Consider the following 14,297-nt stretch of genomic DNA (forward strand, 5'->3'; position numbering starts at 1 on the left):
AGTACAGAAAGGCTCATGGTTACTTCGGCAGGAACCGCTTCTCCTCCTACCAGGGAGGTAACCAACTACACACACAGGCTAGAGAGGTAGTTATAACCTATATATCCACCCCAGTGTTTCCAGAGCATTACATTTGAATGGCAAGAAACTGAAAAAACTGTTGATTAGTGCTGCACTGAACTACTAACACTGCTGGGAGATGGTCAGAGTTAGGCTGTTCCACGAGAACTGTATTTGCTTTAGCATGACAGCTGAGAAAGGAAAAAATAAGTCATCTGATTTTTTTTATTTAATACATTTTCACAAAAGATCAGTCAGCGCATTTCTGAAACAACTGTGACTGTAAACTTTAAAACCCCAGAGTAAGATCCACAGAGCAATTCAAGAAATGAACAGGAACGTGAAACCAATAAAACTAAACGCTTAGGCCACTGTTCCTCTTCGGGCAAACTGAAGTGGCTCAACTTGTGCAGCACAACGTGAATTCCCTGCATACCTCTTCACAGATGGAGCATCCCAGGTGGCAGTGTGGAGAAGGATGAGCTGGGAACAGCTGGACAGGACGACTGCCTCCTCCCAGGGTGAGGAATCCTGCAGGGCTGGTGTGTGTCTCTCGTTGGTCCTGAGTCACAATCCCTTCCCCTGGGGCGGCACAAGGTGGTGCCCCTTTAGCAAACAATGGGTGAGGTCACAACACGATGCTCAGGAGGCCAGGGTTCCTCCTGCTCATCTTGCACCAAGGCTTTTGAAGCATCACCTTTGAACTTGGCTGCAAGCACTGGCACCGCTTTACAGGCAAGGGGAGCCAAACGAGAGAAGCTGTCCCATAGCAGGGACTAGACCCGAGATACTCAGTCTTCACCTGCATTATACAACATGAGAAAATAGAGCCATTCTCTTCAATATAAGTTTTTTTTTTTTTTTTTTTTTTTTTTTAATTTGTGTAATTCCAAAGGAAAAAAAAAATCACCAAACAGGCGCTATTGGTACAGTAGGCAACTCCTTTGTGAATTGGCTCATTTAGGCATTCATTTAAATACAGTAATTAAGATTTAACACAAAACAGAAGCTGCTTTCAGATGTCATTTTGAAGGCCAGATGATCTTCTCTTTATTAATATTATAATTTTAAACTATTGTCAGCTGATCTTTCAAGGATCAAGCTGTGAGCAAAGAGAATACACTGCTGAAGTGTGTCCTATTTATGTAATACAATCTCAATGAAAATGAGGAATTGATTATAAATCTGTGATACAGAGGATGGATAAACTGCGCAACTAAATCTCAAGGTGCTTTATCTGGACGAGAAAAGAGAATTTATCGCTTCAGCATCTGCCATTCACCTATAATATTTAACGCCATATGGAAGAACACAACACCGTTTAAGGCAACATATTTCTGAAAACCTTTACGAGAAAGCCAGCAGCTTACTGCAAATGAAAAATGAAATCCTGGAGGGAACACAAGTGCTTCTATTCCTTTACATAGGAATGCAGAATGCAGGAATGCGGGGGAAAGCAATTAAAGTATGATGATTCTAAAGGGGAATAATTATTTCACAATTACTTGAGAACATTACATTTATTGCTCTAATTAGTTTTTATTTTCCAAATAGGCATTCTAGTTCTTGCATTTTTCTTGCACCTACGAAGGCTTTTTTCCTGTTTTCCCACCTCTTTGCTAAGGAAAGCTCAGGCTCACTCTATCTGTGCATTTTGTATATTGTGACTTTAGCCTCTGGTTAACCTTGCCCTGCCACCAGTTTGTTTTAATCAAGGGAAGCCATGTCAGAAGATGCAATATACTTTGCAATTATATGAACACCCGAGAAATAATCCACTACAGGAAACACAGTTTGTGGAAATGTAAAGAAAAAAAAAATCACCTCCTTGCTTTACAAGGAAGGCTTTTTTTATACTAAAGTTATAAGACAGTGACTTTTCTCTAGGGGGCTGCATCTTGCAAAATATCCTCCTTATATTCCAGGAGTTTTTAAAAACTACAAAAATGTTGTACACCTTTCCCCTATATTAGTTGGGTGAAATACTTTTATATTAATCTATGAATTAATTATGAAATTTGAATAGTCCAAATGCTCATAAGATATCAAACATCCTAAAATGCCAATGAAATATTTAGACTTGTCAAAGTTTTTAAAGCAATCATAACTGATGATTAATTTGGATGATGAATACGTGTGGGGGAGGCTTAAAAAACTTGTGAGATCACATCATAGGAAGTGGAAGATATATTTAAATATTAATGTGCTAAGTTATGGTGGGTTAAACACTCAGTGCGACTCTAGTCAGCTACCAGGAAAGATGATGGGGAGAAGGACCTCTGAAATCAGAATTGTTTAGTTGACAGCTGAAAATCTGTTTTCCCTTCTGAAGTCAACAGTCGAGAAATTTCCTCTTCGTTGGCTTTGCTTTTTCTCGATGGTAACCCCAGGAATCTCCGTGCATTAAGTTAACTAACAAGTCATAATACTTAACATAAAGCTACTGCTGAATCAAAGTTAGGATAAAACGCCAGAACAAGGGTGAGGCTCTGGGCTCAGAAAACAGCTGATAGCTAGATATCCATTTTCACTTAGCAAATCAGGGTTTGACATTCTACATACAAAGAAACGGATAGCTGATAAATTATTTTTGACAGTATGTTGAGCTTTCCCTGCGGTGAAGTTAAAAAAAAAAAAAAAGAAAAAAAGTTAATTTTATTACCTCCACTTCATGCTGTAAAGGCTCTATTTTGCAGGGTTACTGGGGGAAAGGAAAGGTTTGTTTGTTTGTTTTAAGTGCAAGAATGACCCGTGAACGGTGACATCCCTTCTTTATTAAACAATGCATACAAAGAGCACTGCAGATTGCTTTTTGCTGCCTTTTTAATCATTATATTGCACATATATCTGATTTTGACTCATCTTGGAGAAAAGAGAGAGGAATTCAAAGACCAAGGACTTTTCATGCATAATTACCACGGAACCCAAGCAGTTGTATGCGGACTGCTTTAAGCACTCTGACAAACGTACCACAGAACTTATTGACGTTATGCCCATATAGGAACTATTAAAGTAAAATTTGAGTTTGTCTTGGTAGTAAAAGACACTATTTCACATCAACATTAAAGATAATCCCAGGCACTGGAATGTGCATCACAAAACCGAAAACCTTTGGTGGTACTGCAGAAATCAATGCAGGGGGTTACTATGGTGAGTGTTTAATCCTCAAAGCAACCACTTTACAACCATCCCCTTGGCATGTACAGGTAACTCGGTAAAATTACTAAGCAAATTACAATGAGCTCACATTTTGTAACTGTCCTTAGGAATTGCTAACCCTCTCCTACCCTGCCCAAATACACACATATACTTCCATATTTTCTTCATATGTGGTTCTTGCACACAAATAACACACACAAGCTATGAATAACATTAAGCAATTTCTGATCTTTCAACCAGAGCACTAACCAAGTGATCTCTTTGCAAGCATTTGTGATGGATTGAGCATCCAGCTTGCCACCTGCCCTCGAGAGCAAAAGTTTACATTTCATATCCTAGAGCGTCTATTTTCCCATGCCATTCCAGAAATAATTTTTATTGGTAAAATTGCCAGTCGGTTACTAATCAGTTATAGCAACATCAAGCATATTGTTTACTTACACTGAATAACCATGCACAAAGTACCTGATGGTCTGTTTTACTTATATTCATCTAGACAGCAGCAGCAAAGCAAGGCAGTCAGCAACATTTGAGAGCAATTAGCTGTCTACTGGAGCTGATAGTATTTTAACTTTGGCGATTATCTAGCTAGCTGTTAACTTTCAAAATAGGTAGGGAAATTGACATTTCTCATTACATGTTGCTTGTTGGAAGAATGGATGATATTGAAAATAACTCCCTTTACAAACAACTTTGGAATGTACAAACAATGGGAAGCGTAAGTGATACTGCATGGTACCAATTTCCTAAAACATCTGATACGCCACTGGCATTAAAAAAAAAAAATGAAATAAAATACCTAGTTCCGCAAATTTTCACTGTAAAGCAGAAGAGGAGATTTTTACATGCATCTTGCTAATTGCCTCACTCTAAAATAGGAAATTCCTTTCTGCTAAAGGCTGAACCACACTATACTGAGTGGCTAGACCAGATGGCGAGGTTAAAAGTTTTGTGCATCATCATAACTTGGAGCATGCTCTCGGATGCACTCTCACACCGCAGAACGCTGCTAGTGTCTGGCTGCACGTCTGGGGTGGGCCAGCTAAAGGGTACGGTGTGGACATGCCCCTGACCCCTTATGCGTAATCAAACTGCATTCTCTTCAGCACTGATTAGTCCAGAGAGCTGGGGACCGGCAAATAAATGCACATTGCCACTTGGCTAGAGGGACGAAATCATGTTTTAAACAGTGAATTACACAGTTTTAGAAAGGCGGAGAGGAACGCTTCCACTGAGAGCATTTAGTTTTAAGATTTTTTAGGGATGGATGCGCTGCTGGTTAATAGCAATTTAGCCTTGATATTAATTTGTATGCGTGACACATGATCCCTTGAAATCATACATCTTCACAATTACTTAGATCAGCAGCAAAGCAAAGCTTTGTTAATGCAAGGAAACAGCATTTCCAGAACATCACAACACGACCACTGAAGATGCAGGAGGTGAAGTTTTTTTTCCCTTCAAGAAATGACAAAGTCCCCCCCCCCTAAAAAAAAAACAAAAAAAAACAAAACAAAAAAAAAAAAACCAAACACATAAGAGAAACCAGCATCAAATCCTACAAGGCTATGCATGCGGAAGCAATACCCTCTTAGTTTCATTATTCCACTCCGGTATTTAGAGATCCGCTTCAAAGTTGACATATATCTAGAGAAATTTTTGTTTCTTTGGACACACATTAAGACCTGTGCCTGATGAACACTGACTGCATTTCAAGCTGTGTTAAAATGTATTATGGATGCCTCGCAGAGAAGAGGAGCGCAGAGACAGCGTGCAGGAGCAAGAGTTTGACATGGTACTCCCCCCTCAAGGGGCAAGTTGGAGATAAAGTTATATAAGCCTAAGTGACAACAGGGCATCATCAGATGCAGTTAATAATGCCTCAGAGCTTGGAGATGTTTGTTAGTGGTATCTTTTCTGACTGCCTGGAAGGACAGCAGGTAGAAAAGTCTAATCAGAGCCGAGAAGATGAAGGCAAGGGAAAGCTTAGCTGTGCCAAGTCCCTCCAGAGGGTTGCAAACCCAGCGATCCTAATGTTCAGCTGCAACTTTGCACCCTAGCAGTCAAACCTGCGTTATTTTTAAGCAAAAAGGGGGAGATACAGCACCTTTTCCAACTAAACCTAACTGACCGGTGCCAATAAAAAATGCAGATCTTACGGGAGGGGGGAAACCAGCAGAGAACTCATTGAGATTTTGGGATCACTATACAGAGACAACGGGCAGCATTTACACAAACACTCCGCTGTCCTCCAAGGACTGCAAAAAACAAGGAAGACATCCACACTAAGTAGGTTCCCCCCCTGCCTCTTTTCCCTCTCTGCCACACTTCCCAAACCTCAGCTGCCCGAACAACCAGCCGCTGATGACTGCCTCTGCTCAGAGCACTGCTGGAGCTGAGGGAAGCATCCCACCTGAGCAGAAAGTTTGCTGCCAGCAAGGGAGGTAATAAAAAAGTCAGAATCGTCTCCAATCGGGGCACACAGGACACAAGCTGATGCGTGCCGCTCGCAGGTGAGGGGCTCTGCTGCACGCAGGGTTTTTATTTACACTCGCAACTCAGCCGGAATAGCTCCAGTGCCAGCGCCTCTCGCTTCATTCTCATGCAACCCAAACCACATTTGTCATCCCGAGGAAAGAAGAAAAAGCAACAAAATAAAAGGCAGCCTCGGCACTGTTAAAACGCAGCGCAGCAGCGCTCAGCCTTCGTATGTTTCGGCCGGCGAGCCTTTCCCTAGCTTTTATTTTTCATACCAGGCTTAGGTTACCTGAAAACCCCTCTCAATTGGCAATGCCCAGGAGGGTGATAATAGAAACTTTCAGATGGAGATTAATGGAGCAGAGGCGGGCTAGGGGAATACTTTTTTAATTTTTTTTTTTTTTTCGAAATTCCTGCGTTCGGCGCCTCCCGATAAATCTGATCAGCGGTCCAAGCGCACGTCAGGCAGCCGGCCTCATGTTAATTAACACTCTCCGCACCGGACGGGGGGGGGGGGGGAGAGAAAGAGGTTTAAAAAAAAAAAAAAAATGAAAAAAGCGCCCTGATTTCTGCCTGCTCTGACTCCCAGCTGATGCTGCTCCATCTCAACGTGGTCAATAGGTTTTAATGCCGCCGGGCAGGGCGCAGGGGGTCGCCGATCTCCTCTCTCTCTCCCCCCCCTCCCCTCCGCTGCATCCAACACTTGGCCCCTCGGGCGCGACCTGCCCGCCCCTATCGCGACTCGTAACGCTGTCGGGATCCATGGGGAGTGGAAGGGGGGGGATAGCAAAGAAACTGCGAGGGACTCGGGAGGGGATGCAGAGAGAGAGGACGGAGCATGGAAGGGGGGGGTCCCCGGCGGCGACGGCGGCAGCCCCCCGCCGCCACTTACATTCTGTCAGAGACCAGCAAGCGGCCGTCGACCATCATCTCCGGAAGGAAATCCAGCTTGAACGAAGAAGTCATGCTGGGCTCCGGGGCTCGCCGCGGCGGTCGTGGAGGGAAGGATGTGGCGGGGGCTCGCCGGATCCCACAACTGCGCCGGGCGGCGGAGAGGCAGGCACAGGTGCGGAGGCCTCCCCGCGGCAGCCGCCAGCCCCGGCAGTTGTCACATTTCTCTCCCCCTCTCGGTGTTTTTTTTTTTTTTTTTTTTTTTTTTTTTTTTCCGCCAATCCCCTCCGAAATCGACTGCTGAGGCAAGTGTCGGTGGAGCGCCAGGTGCTGAGCGGGGAGGCGGAGCCACCTCCCCGCCGCAGCTCCCCGGTTAACCCCCGAGGCCCCGGGGAGAGGCCTAACGGAGCCCCACCGCCCTGCCCGGGGGTCCCCGGGGGTCCCCTGGGGCTCCCCCTGTGCCCACGGGCAAAGTTTGAGAGGGACGGCGGAGCAGGAGCTGGCCGGCGCCTCAGGGACACTGCCCTCTTATCCCCCCCCCCCGGGTCTGAGCCTTGCCCTGGTGGAGTTGGAGGTGCACACTGAGGGAAAGCCCTCTTCTTGTTAAAGCCCTCTTCCTAAATTCCTAAATAAAACCCCCAGACCAACTCCGTGCGGTTGGTTTGTATGTACCCCCTTGTCACTGTGGGCAGGTTTGGCGGGTGGAAGGCGCAGCCGCCTCGCCAAGCTGAGGGCATGGGGAAGGTGTGAGGAGCTTTCTGTCCGAACCCCTACATTCAGACCTTGGCACCTATCAGACACCCAAACTGGCTGTACTGGCTCAAGAGAGATGGCGTAGTGACTATATCCCTGCCCGATCCAAAAAAAAATAAAGGGATTTAAATAGGTATTGGTGGCAAACCCGCACATCTATAACCTGCCAAATGCCCGTTCCCAACCGTGCTGTGCTTGGGGCTGTCCGCAGTGAAGGCACAGAAGCGACAACACCAAGATGTACACAAAATTCCACACATACAAACAGCTGAGGCAGCCCCCCCACGCTACCGCCTCCTGAAAATCTGTATAAATTTTCCTCTGCATCTCCAAAACCTCCTTGCTTCAATAGAAAGCAGCTCCAGGCAAAAGAATATTAACATATTTGCAAAGATTACTGGATGATCTGAGCAGTCTAGACAGACAAAATGTTTATCTGCATTGTATTTGCTTCTCCTTCTGAATCTCTCTCCACATTTCATAATTCATTTGCTCCAGATAATCAATGCTCAAAAAAAGCAACAAACACTAATTAAACACTATGACACTTAAGCTTTTCAAACAGTGTTCTGAAAAAAAAAAAAAAATAAGGCGACCAAGACATACATATGCTATAAATCACAAGTTTTAAATTTTGACCAACATCGATTTGATAATAAAAATACAGTCTAGGCGAGTTTTCAGAGTCCAGTTTACTGCTCTGTTCAAGATACTTTTCCATTTTAAACAGTTAAAAGGAAGAAAAACCCCTCAGGCTGCTAAAATTTTTGCCTACTTTGCAAGTCTAAAGAAAGAAAAGGTTCACTTGGCCCTCAGTGTAATCCCCATAGGACAGCTGCAGTCCTGCAAAGATATCTATAGTGTTATTAATCTGCTCCGTTCTATATGTTCACATACTGTCCTCATCACCATGGCACCTAAACATCTCTGTAGGAACGTACAAAGCAAAGCTATGGCTCCCCTTTACTAAACTGATCGCGATTCTTCCCTGCCAGCCATCCGCCGCAGCGTAGGCCTACACAGAGGATAAAAAAAAAAAAAAAAAGTGCAAATTGGAAATAAAAGGAGAGACCAGCACAACTTTCTCCAGCTGGATGCAGCCACCTGGGTTTTGATCTGAAGCCTCCATGGTGGTTAATCCAGCCCAGAGCAGAGTTGGATTAACTTTCAATTTCAAAATCTTGCCACTGCAGAAGGGGCAGGTTTTAGCTCAGAAGAAATGCAGGCAGCTCACTGAGGATGAGGATATTCTTTCAAGTAAGAAGTCTCCACCCTCACTTCACCCCGTGTGGCTGGATCTGTACCTCTCCATCATCATTTCCTTGGTACGTGCTAAATCTGAGGCACTTCAGTTTCACCAGCCACTTTGCAAGTCCCACTGCTCCTGACTGAAAAGTAAATTTACACTTCGCATAGGATGGAAGAGACTGCGGGGCAGGGAGCATCACAAATAATTTTGCTAAAAATCTGAGCATGAGATTGTGAGATCTTTATAAATTTGCTCCATTTCACAAGGTGCAAGTGCTTAAAAATGCTTCATTAAAACGTATGTTCTTTTGAAATATTTATTTTCCTTTTAATTACATGTGAATTAGCTGGAAGAAGCTGTAGGGAAGCCCTCTTACTGACTTAAGCCTTCTCAGCAGTTTGTTAAATTCTAGCCTCAAATCCCTTGAGGGAATAGTGGATTCAAAGCAGCTTTTAATCATACTATAAGGAGGGTGAAGTAGTATGTAAGTAGGTCATAGAGAAAGCATTACAAGTGCATAGGTTATTGCTTTATTTAACAACTACAGTGTAACACACTTTTCAAAGCACATTTGCTTTTGCCATTTAAAAGTTAGAGGCAGGAACAGGGTCAAATGCAAAAAGGAACCCAGCCTATAAAAGATACTGAGATATGACTCGAGGAAAGTTTATAGGGAGAAACTGCATTCAAATAATACGGTTCTCAAACATAAATTATGTAGTGCCTACGTATGAATTAACTCTTGAATGCAGAGGGCAAATGGTGAAAAACAAAAACAACAAAAAAATTTGCATGTTTCGCACACTGTTACAGTCTTGGCTCTGTTATTTGTAATGGTAATGTCAGTTTTCTGACCAGCACAAAATAGCAACTTTTATTAAAAATGAAGGAACACTGCTGAGGTAAAAAATGAAAGCTTTGGTCCATTACTACAGTACGGAGGGAAATGGGGAGGGGGAATAGCAAATGAAGCCACATTAATTTTTGCAGCATAAATCAGACAGTAGAAGTAAACAGGAGCTTAGCGGAGCTGCATTATTGCTGTGCTACCACTGTCCACCAATATTAAGCACTTTCAGCTGGTGGAGCATATGGCAGTTTTGAGGAAGGAACCTGGAATTTGGAATCAGCAGTTTGGGGGGTTTAATACTATTCCAGCTATAAACATCACCTCCTTGCCAACCTCCCCTCATTTCAGAGACCCAGACCCCACTTGTCCCATGGTTGCACCATTTACTCTCAGTGCCTCAGTTTCTCCACGTGTCTAGCAAGGCAGATAAAGCATTCCCACCTCCTATTAGCAGATTAGTCACCATTCAAACAGCTTTTCAAACCCAGAGTGCTAGATGCAGTTCTCCAAACAACCCAGTCTTTGAAAACGAACACCTCCTCAGAGCAGAAAAACCCACGCGAAAAAGGTAGGGCTGGAGAAAGACAAAGGCTACGCCAGGTCACTCCAAAGCATATGAGCTCACCCTGACATCACTGCCTGTCCTTCTCATCCAGCGAGTGACAAAGCAGGCACCCCTTCCCTTCCAGATACCACAGCCAAAGCCAGCTCACCTCTCCTCCCTTCTCCGGACCCGCTCCTCACCCCTTCCTTAATTGCCATTCTTTTAATCAGCATGCCTCCCAGTATTGCACCAAGGAAATGCTGCTGTTGGAATCACTTCAAGGGAAAGTTTCTGAGTGACTTCACTCTCCACCGAGCCTGCAAGGCAGCACGAAGAGAGTTCAAATCCTCTGCTTTATTCCCCCCTAAGCCAATGAACATGCTCTGGATTCAGCTTATCTCTGGCATCAAAGCAAGTTTCTTACAGAGGAGGCAGAATCAGAGCTCAGTGGCAGTGGTGTAAATTTGGAGCAAGCTCAAATGACTCCAGTAGAATCACTCAGGATCTTGCACTAATGTGAGGGGGAAAAAGAAATCTGGTCTAGATAGCACCGGTGAATGCAAATGAGGTGTTCACTATCTTTCACAAAGAAATAACCTTCCAGGCAAACCATGAGCTGGAAAGGAGTAGCATGGCTAATAGCAGAAAATAGAGCATCTTGTTTTGTGTGGTGGGATGTGAGCCTACCTGCCCAGCAGTGAGCCGGGAAGCCTATCAGCTTAACTTCTGTAGGGTCAAGAAAAGGGGGAAAAAAACAAAAAGAAAAGCGCACGAGCACAAGCTGCACAAAGTGTCCGGGCAGAACTGCATAATGGTGTAAAAGCAGAAAGCAGTTAAAGCAAAAAGCAGTAAATTTGTTTGAGTGCCCAAAGTAACGGACCCAATTCTGCACCATTTTACTATTTGCGAGGATTCTGATTATTTGTAACAAGTCCATCTTTGCCAATTAGGTCTGGCATTGGAATAAAGTTTTGCGTTATGAAGCCTTAACCTTTCAGTAAGGAATTTTTATTTGCCTTATGTTCTCACCTGAAACAAAACCAAACACATGACAGCCTTCCCTTCAGCATGGTTTGAGAAATACAACAGTTTGCAAATAATCAAAAGCCTTCTAAAAGAAAAATTAAATTGTTGGTTAGAACTTATCAATGAATGTTAAGTACAGAAATCTTAGTTGCTTGTGAGGTTTCCCCCCAGCTCTACAGGCTCTTGCAACTAATCAGTAATTTTCAGAAATAAACGTCATTTCAAATTAGCCCTGTAGAAAGGCACCTCAAATTAAGCATTTCTAGAGCTTTCACTTGAAGCACACTGATATTATGTAAACTTGGTTGCTATAGTGAAACTTCCCACTCACTCTTTTTTTTTTTTTTTTTTTTTTTTGCGCTATTTTATCCCACTGAAGAGGTGATTTCATCATACTGTGGGTATGAGGCCTTTGTTCCTTTTTGTGGGTAATAACTCAATCTTTCCTGAAACAATTAGGCAGGACTTTGTGGCACAAGGCAGACAAGAGGGCTTTTAAAAAAGTTTGGAGGAACACTCAACTTCGTTAACAGCACCCAAATGCTTGGGATGCTCAATCATGTCACTGGGTCTGATCCTGCCCAGTGCTGGTGCTGAGCAACGGTGATGCCAGAAGCAGCTGGTTGGTACCATTTCCTCCACTTGGGCTCTCCATGGCACACGTGTAAATAGCAACAAGTAAATATCTGCAGGACTGAGCCTCATCGTCCTGTTATTTATTTACAGCCCTATAGAAGAGCACTGCTATTGATCTGTAGGCGTTGCCTTTGTGTAGCGCCTTGTGTGTGTGTACACAAGACCAAGGCTTTTTTCAGCCCAGTCCTCTTGCAACTTGACAACAGGTATTGACTTTTTCCCTTTCTTTCTTCCTTTTTTTTTTTTTTCTTTTTTTCTTTTATATTTTATGAACTAACTTATCTTCTCACCTGATGACTGATTCCAGCACCAACCACAACTGAACAAGGAAAGAAATAGAGGTTCTGCGTGCTTGGGGCAGATCTGGTTTTGATCTCACACTATGGCCAAAAAAGCCACCTTTCCAGATAACCCTAGGAGAACAACCTACAGTGGGAACTTAATGTTGATGGATTTGGCTATTATAGCATCTTCACGTGGTGAACTATAATCTTGTATGACAGGATAGGAGGGTAGGAGGGATCACACATTTGGTGCTCATGTGTGGAGCTCCATCCTCACGATGCTCAAGAGCCCTACTAATGCTTTCATAGAACAGGGGAAAGAGCCCACCATAAAAAAAAATCTTTTACTCCGGCCCAAATCCACACTAGGAGACACAAAAACTCCCTCATTTTATCATCGCTTTGAGATTTCTGCAGGTTTATGCCCAGCTCGGCGAGCTGGTTGTTGTGAGAGATGTGGGGTCAGGGAAGCAGGTGGTGAGCACTGGCTGGGGACAGCAATGGATGCAAAGAGAAAGAGGATGAGTAGGGCAAGTGTAATGTCACCCTTTCCGTCTTCCAGCAACCACTGGCTTGGGGACAAACCAAAGTCAAAGACTGAATCCAAACCAAGATGTTTAACATGTTCACAATCACTGATTCGATTTTTCCTCCCTGAGTTCTCTCTCCAAAAGGAACATTTATAAAGTCAAATGTTTATTACTCCCAGAGCTGTCTGTTAAATGGGATGTTCTTAACAATTTCAGAGATTTGGGGCTCAGTGCAACACATAGGAACACTGGCTTCCTGTTCTGAAGCAAGACATTAAAACCAGCTCAGTTTTTAATATGAAATGATTCCTCTTAGTAGAGTCACAATAATTCATCTGGAACTTTTACATCTATTTAATAATACAAAAATGAGCAAACCACGAGGTTCCTAGGGCAGGCAACAAGTTTGGCATCCTTTTGTGGAAATGGCTCTTTAGAAAAAAATTTGGTCACTCCGGGTTGCTATGTTCAGGCATGGGGGTTAACTAAGTTAAATGTATGTTCATCAGCCGTACACAGACAAATCTCTGTATGATTCATCTGAGCAGCACTGCAGAACACCTGATGTTGCCGATGCAGTTCTGTTAGTGTTTTGTTATTTTTAAAGGGGGTTATATAACCCTCTCATTAAAATTAAATGTGGGCTGAAATGATGCAGACAAATTCTCAAGCTTTAGAGTGAGCTTCTTCCTCACATTGTAGCTGAAAATAGGTAATTTTTTTAGGCAGAAGAAAAGGAAAATGAAACCAAGAGATTATTACAGTTGAAAATGGGGTCTCCAAGAATTTAAGTTTTCTGATAATTCACCATTTCCTTTCTAGAGGGCCTCAATTCTTCAGATGCTGACCTGCAGCTTCCAGGGAGAGCAGGTGCAGGATTTGAATCTTAAATTCACTCCACAGCACAGCTATCACATCATCCGCAGCTATCTACACTTGCAAGGTTCAATTTCCAGATGATCTACGTCAGGGTGCCCTTGCTTTTCTCTTCACTCCTCTATTTGTCTAAAACGGATAGTAAATTCCCACATCCTCTCTCTGATTTTCTATCTTTTTTTTTTTTTCCCCTCCAGCCCTCTGCCCGTGACAGACTGTTGTCTGGCATCCTCAAAGGCTGCTCTTGAAGATGACCTGCTGATTTGCTGCCATGGGAACTCCAGAGCAAGGACAGCATTTCCCCCTCACGCACCCAAGGGCACGTGCAACAGTTCCCAACGCCACCTCTCCCCACGCGGCAAAAGTTTGCCCTCTGTTTCAGAAACCTTGCAGGGACATCAGAAGGCTGTGCCTTAAATAACAAGAGTGAGGCAGCCCCTCCGGCATCTGGCGTCTAGCAGCAGCCACTGCTGAATTATTCGGAGGAAGGTGAAGAAGTCTAATAGCGAACGTGAGCATGCAAATTGGTTTTCAGAACTAGTGGAGAAAAGCTTAGGCAGCAAAGTGTAAGACTCAAGACAAACCCTCTCTAACGTAATGGCAGAAAGCATTATCTTTATATAAGTGCCATATTTAAAACTTCCTAAGCAATTTCATTGGTAATCCTATTCCTCTGAATCAGAGAGAGTTTAACTTAAAATTAGGTTATTCTACCAGAAGATGGGACACAGGCTAGCACATCAGCCGCCAACTTTGCTGCGTGGACAGAGAAGCAAGTAATTTTCTCTGCTCCCCACCCTCCCAGCAAAATGTTGGGTATTTTAATTGAAATATGAGGATCATTTTTACTTGGCTGCATTTTGCAGGGCAGCTTGTGATCCACACTGTGTCAGTCTTGTCAGTGTACTGGCAGGTTTACAGACCACGATACTTTCCTACAAGCACCAACTCCTAAGAGCCT

At 43.5% G+C, this 14,297-nt stretch overlaps 1 protein-coding gene across 7 annotated transcripts in view; it reads right to left on the bottom strand.

The window, feature by feature from the left end:
• The window catches only part of CELF2 (CUGBP Elav-like family member 2), a 373,678-nt gene that overhangs the window by 240,080 nt on the left and 119,301 nt on the right, over positions 1-14,297 (bottom strand). For 2 of the 7 annotated variants that reach the window (XM_082759992.1, XM_082759991.1), the window contains exon 1: positions 6,590-6,796. The exons of the other annotated variants lie outside the window; for them this stretch is intronic. In XM_082759992.1, the coding sequence (XP_082616118.1) occupies positions 6,590-6,663 (74 nt within the window). In that variant the 5' untranslated portion in view covers positions 6,664-6,796. Of the gene's footprint in view, positions 1-6,589; positions 6,797-14,297 lie in introns of those variants that run through there. 7 annotated transcript variants of the gene reach the window in all.

Source organism: Aythya marila (assembly GCF_965140915.1).
Source record: "Aythya marila genome assembly, chromosome: 1".
Classification (NCBI taxonomy): Eukaryota; Metazoa; Chordata; class Aves; order Anseriformes; family Anatidae; genus Aythya; species Aythya marila.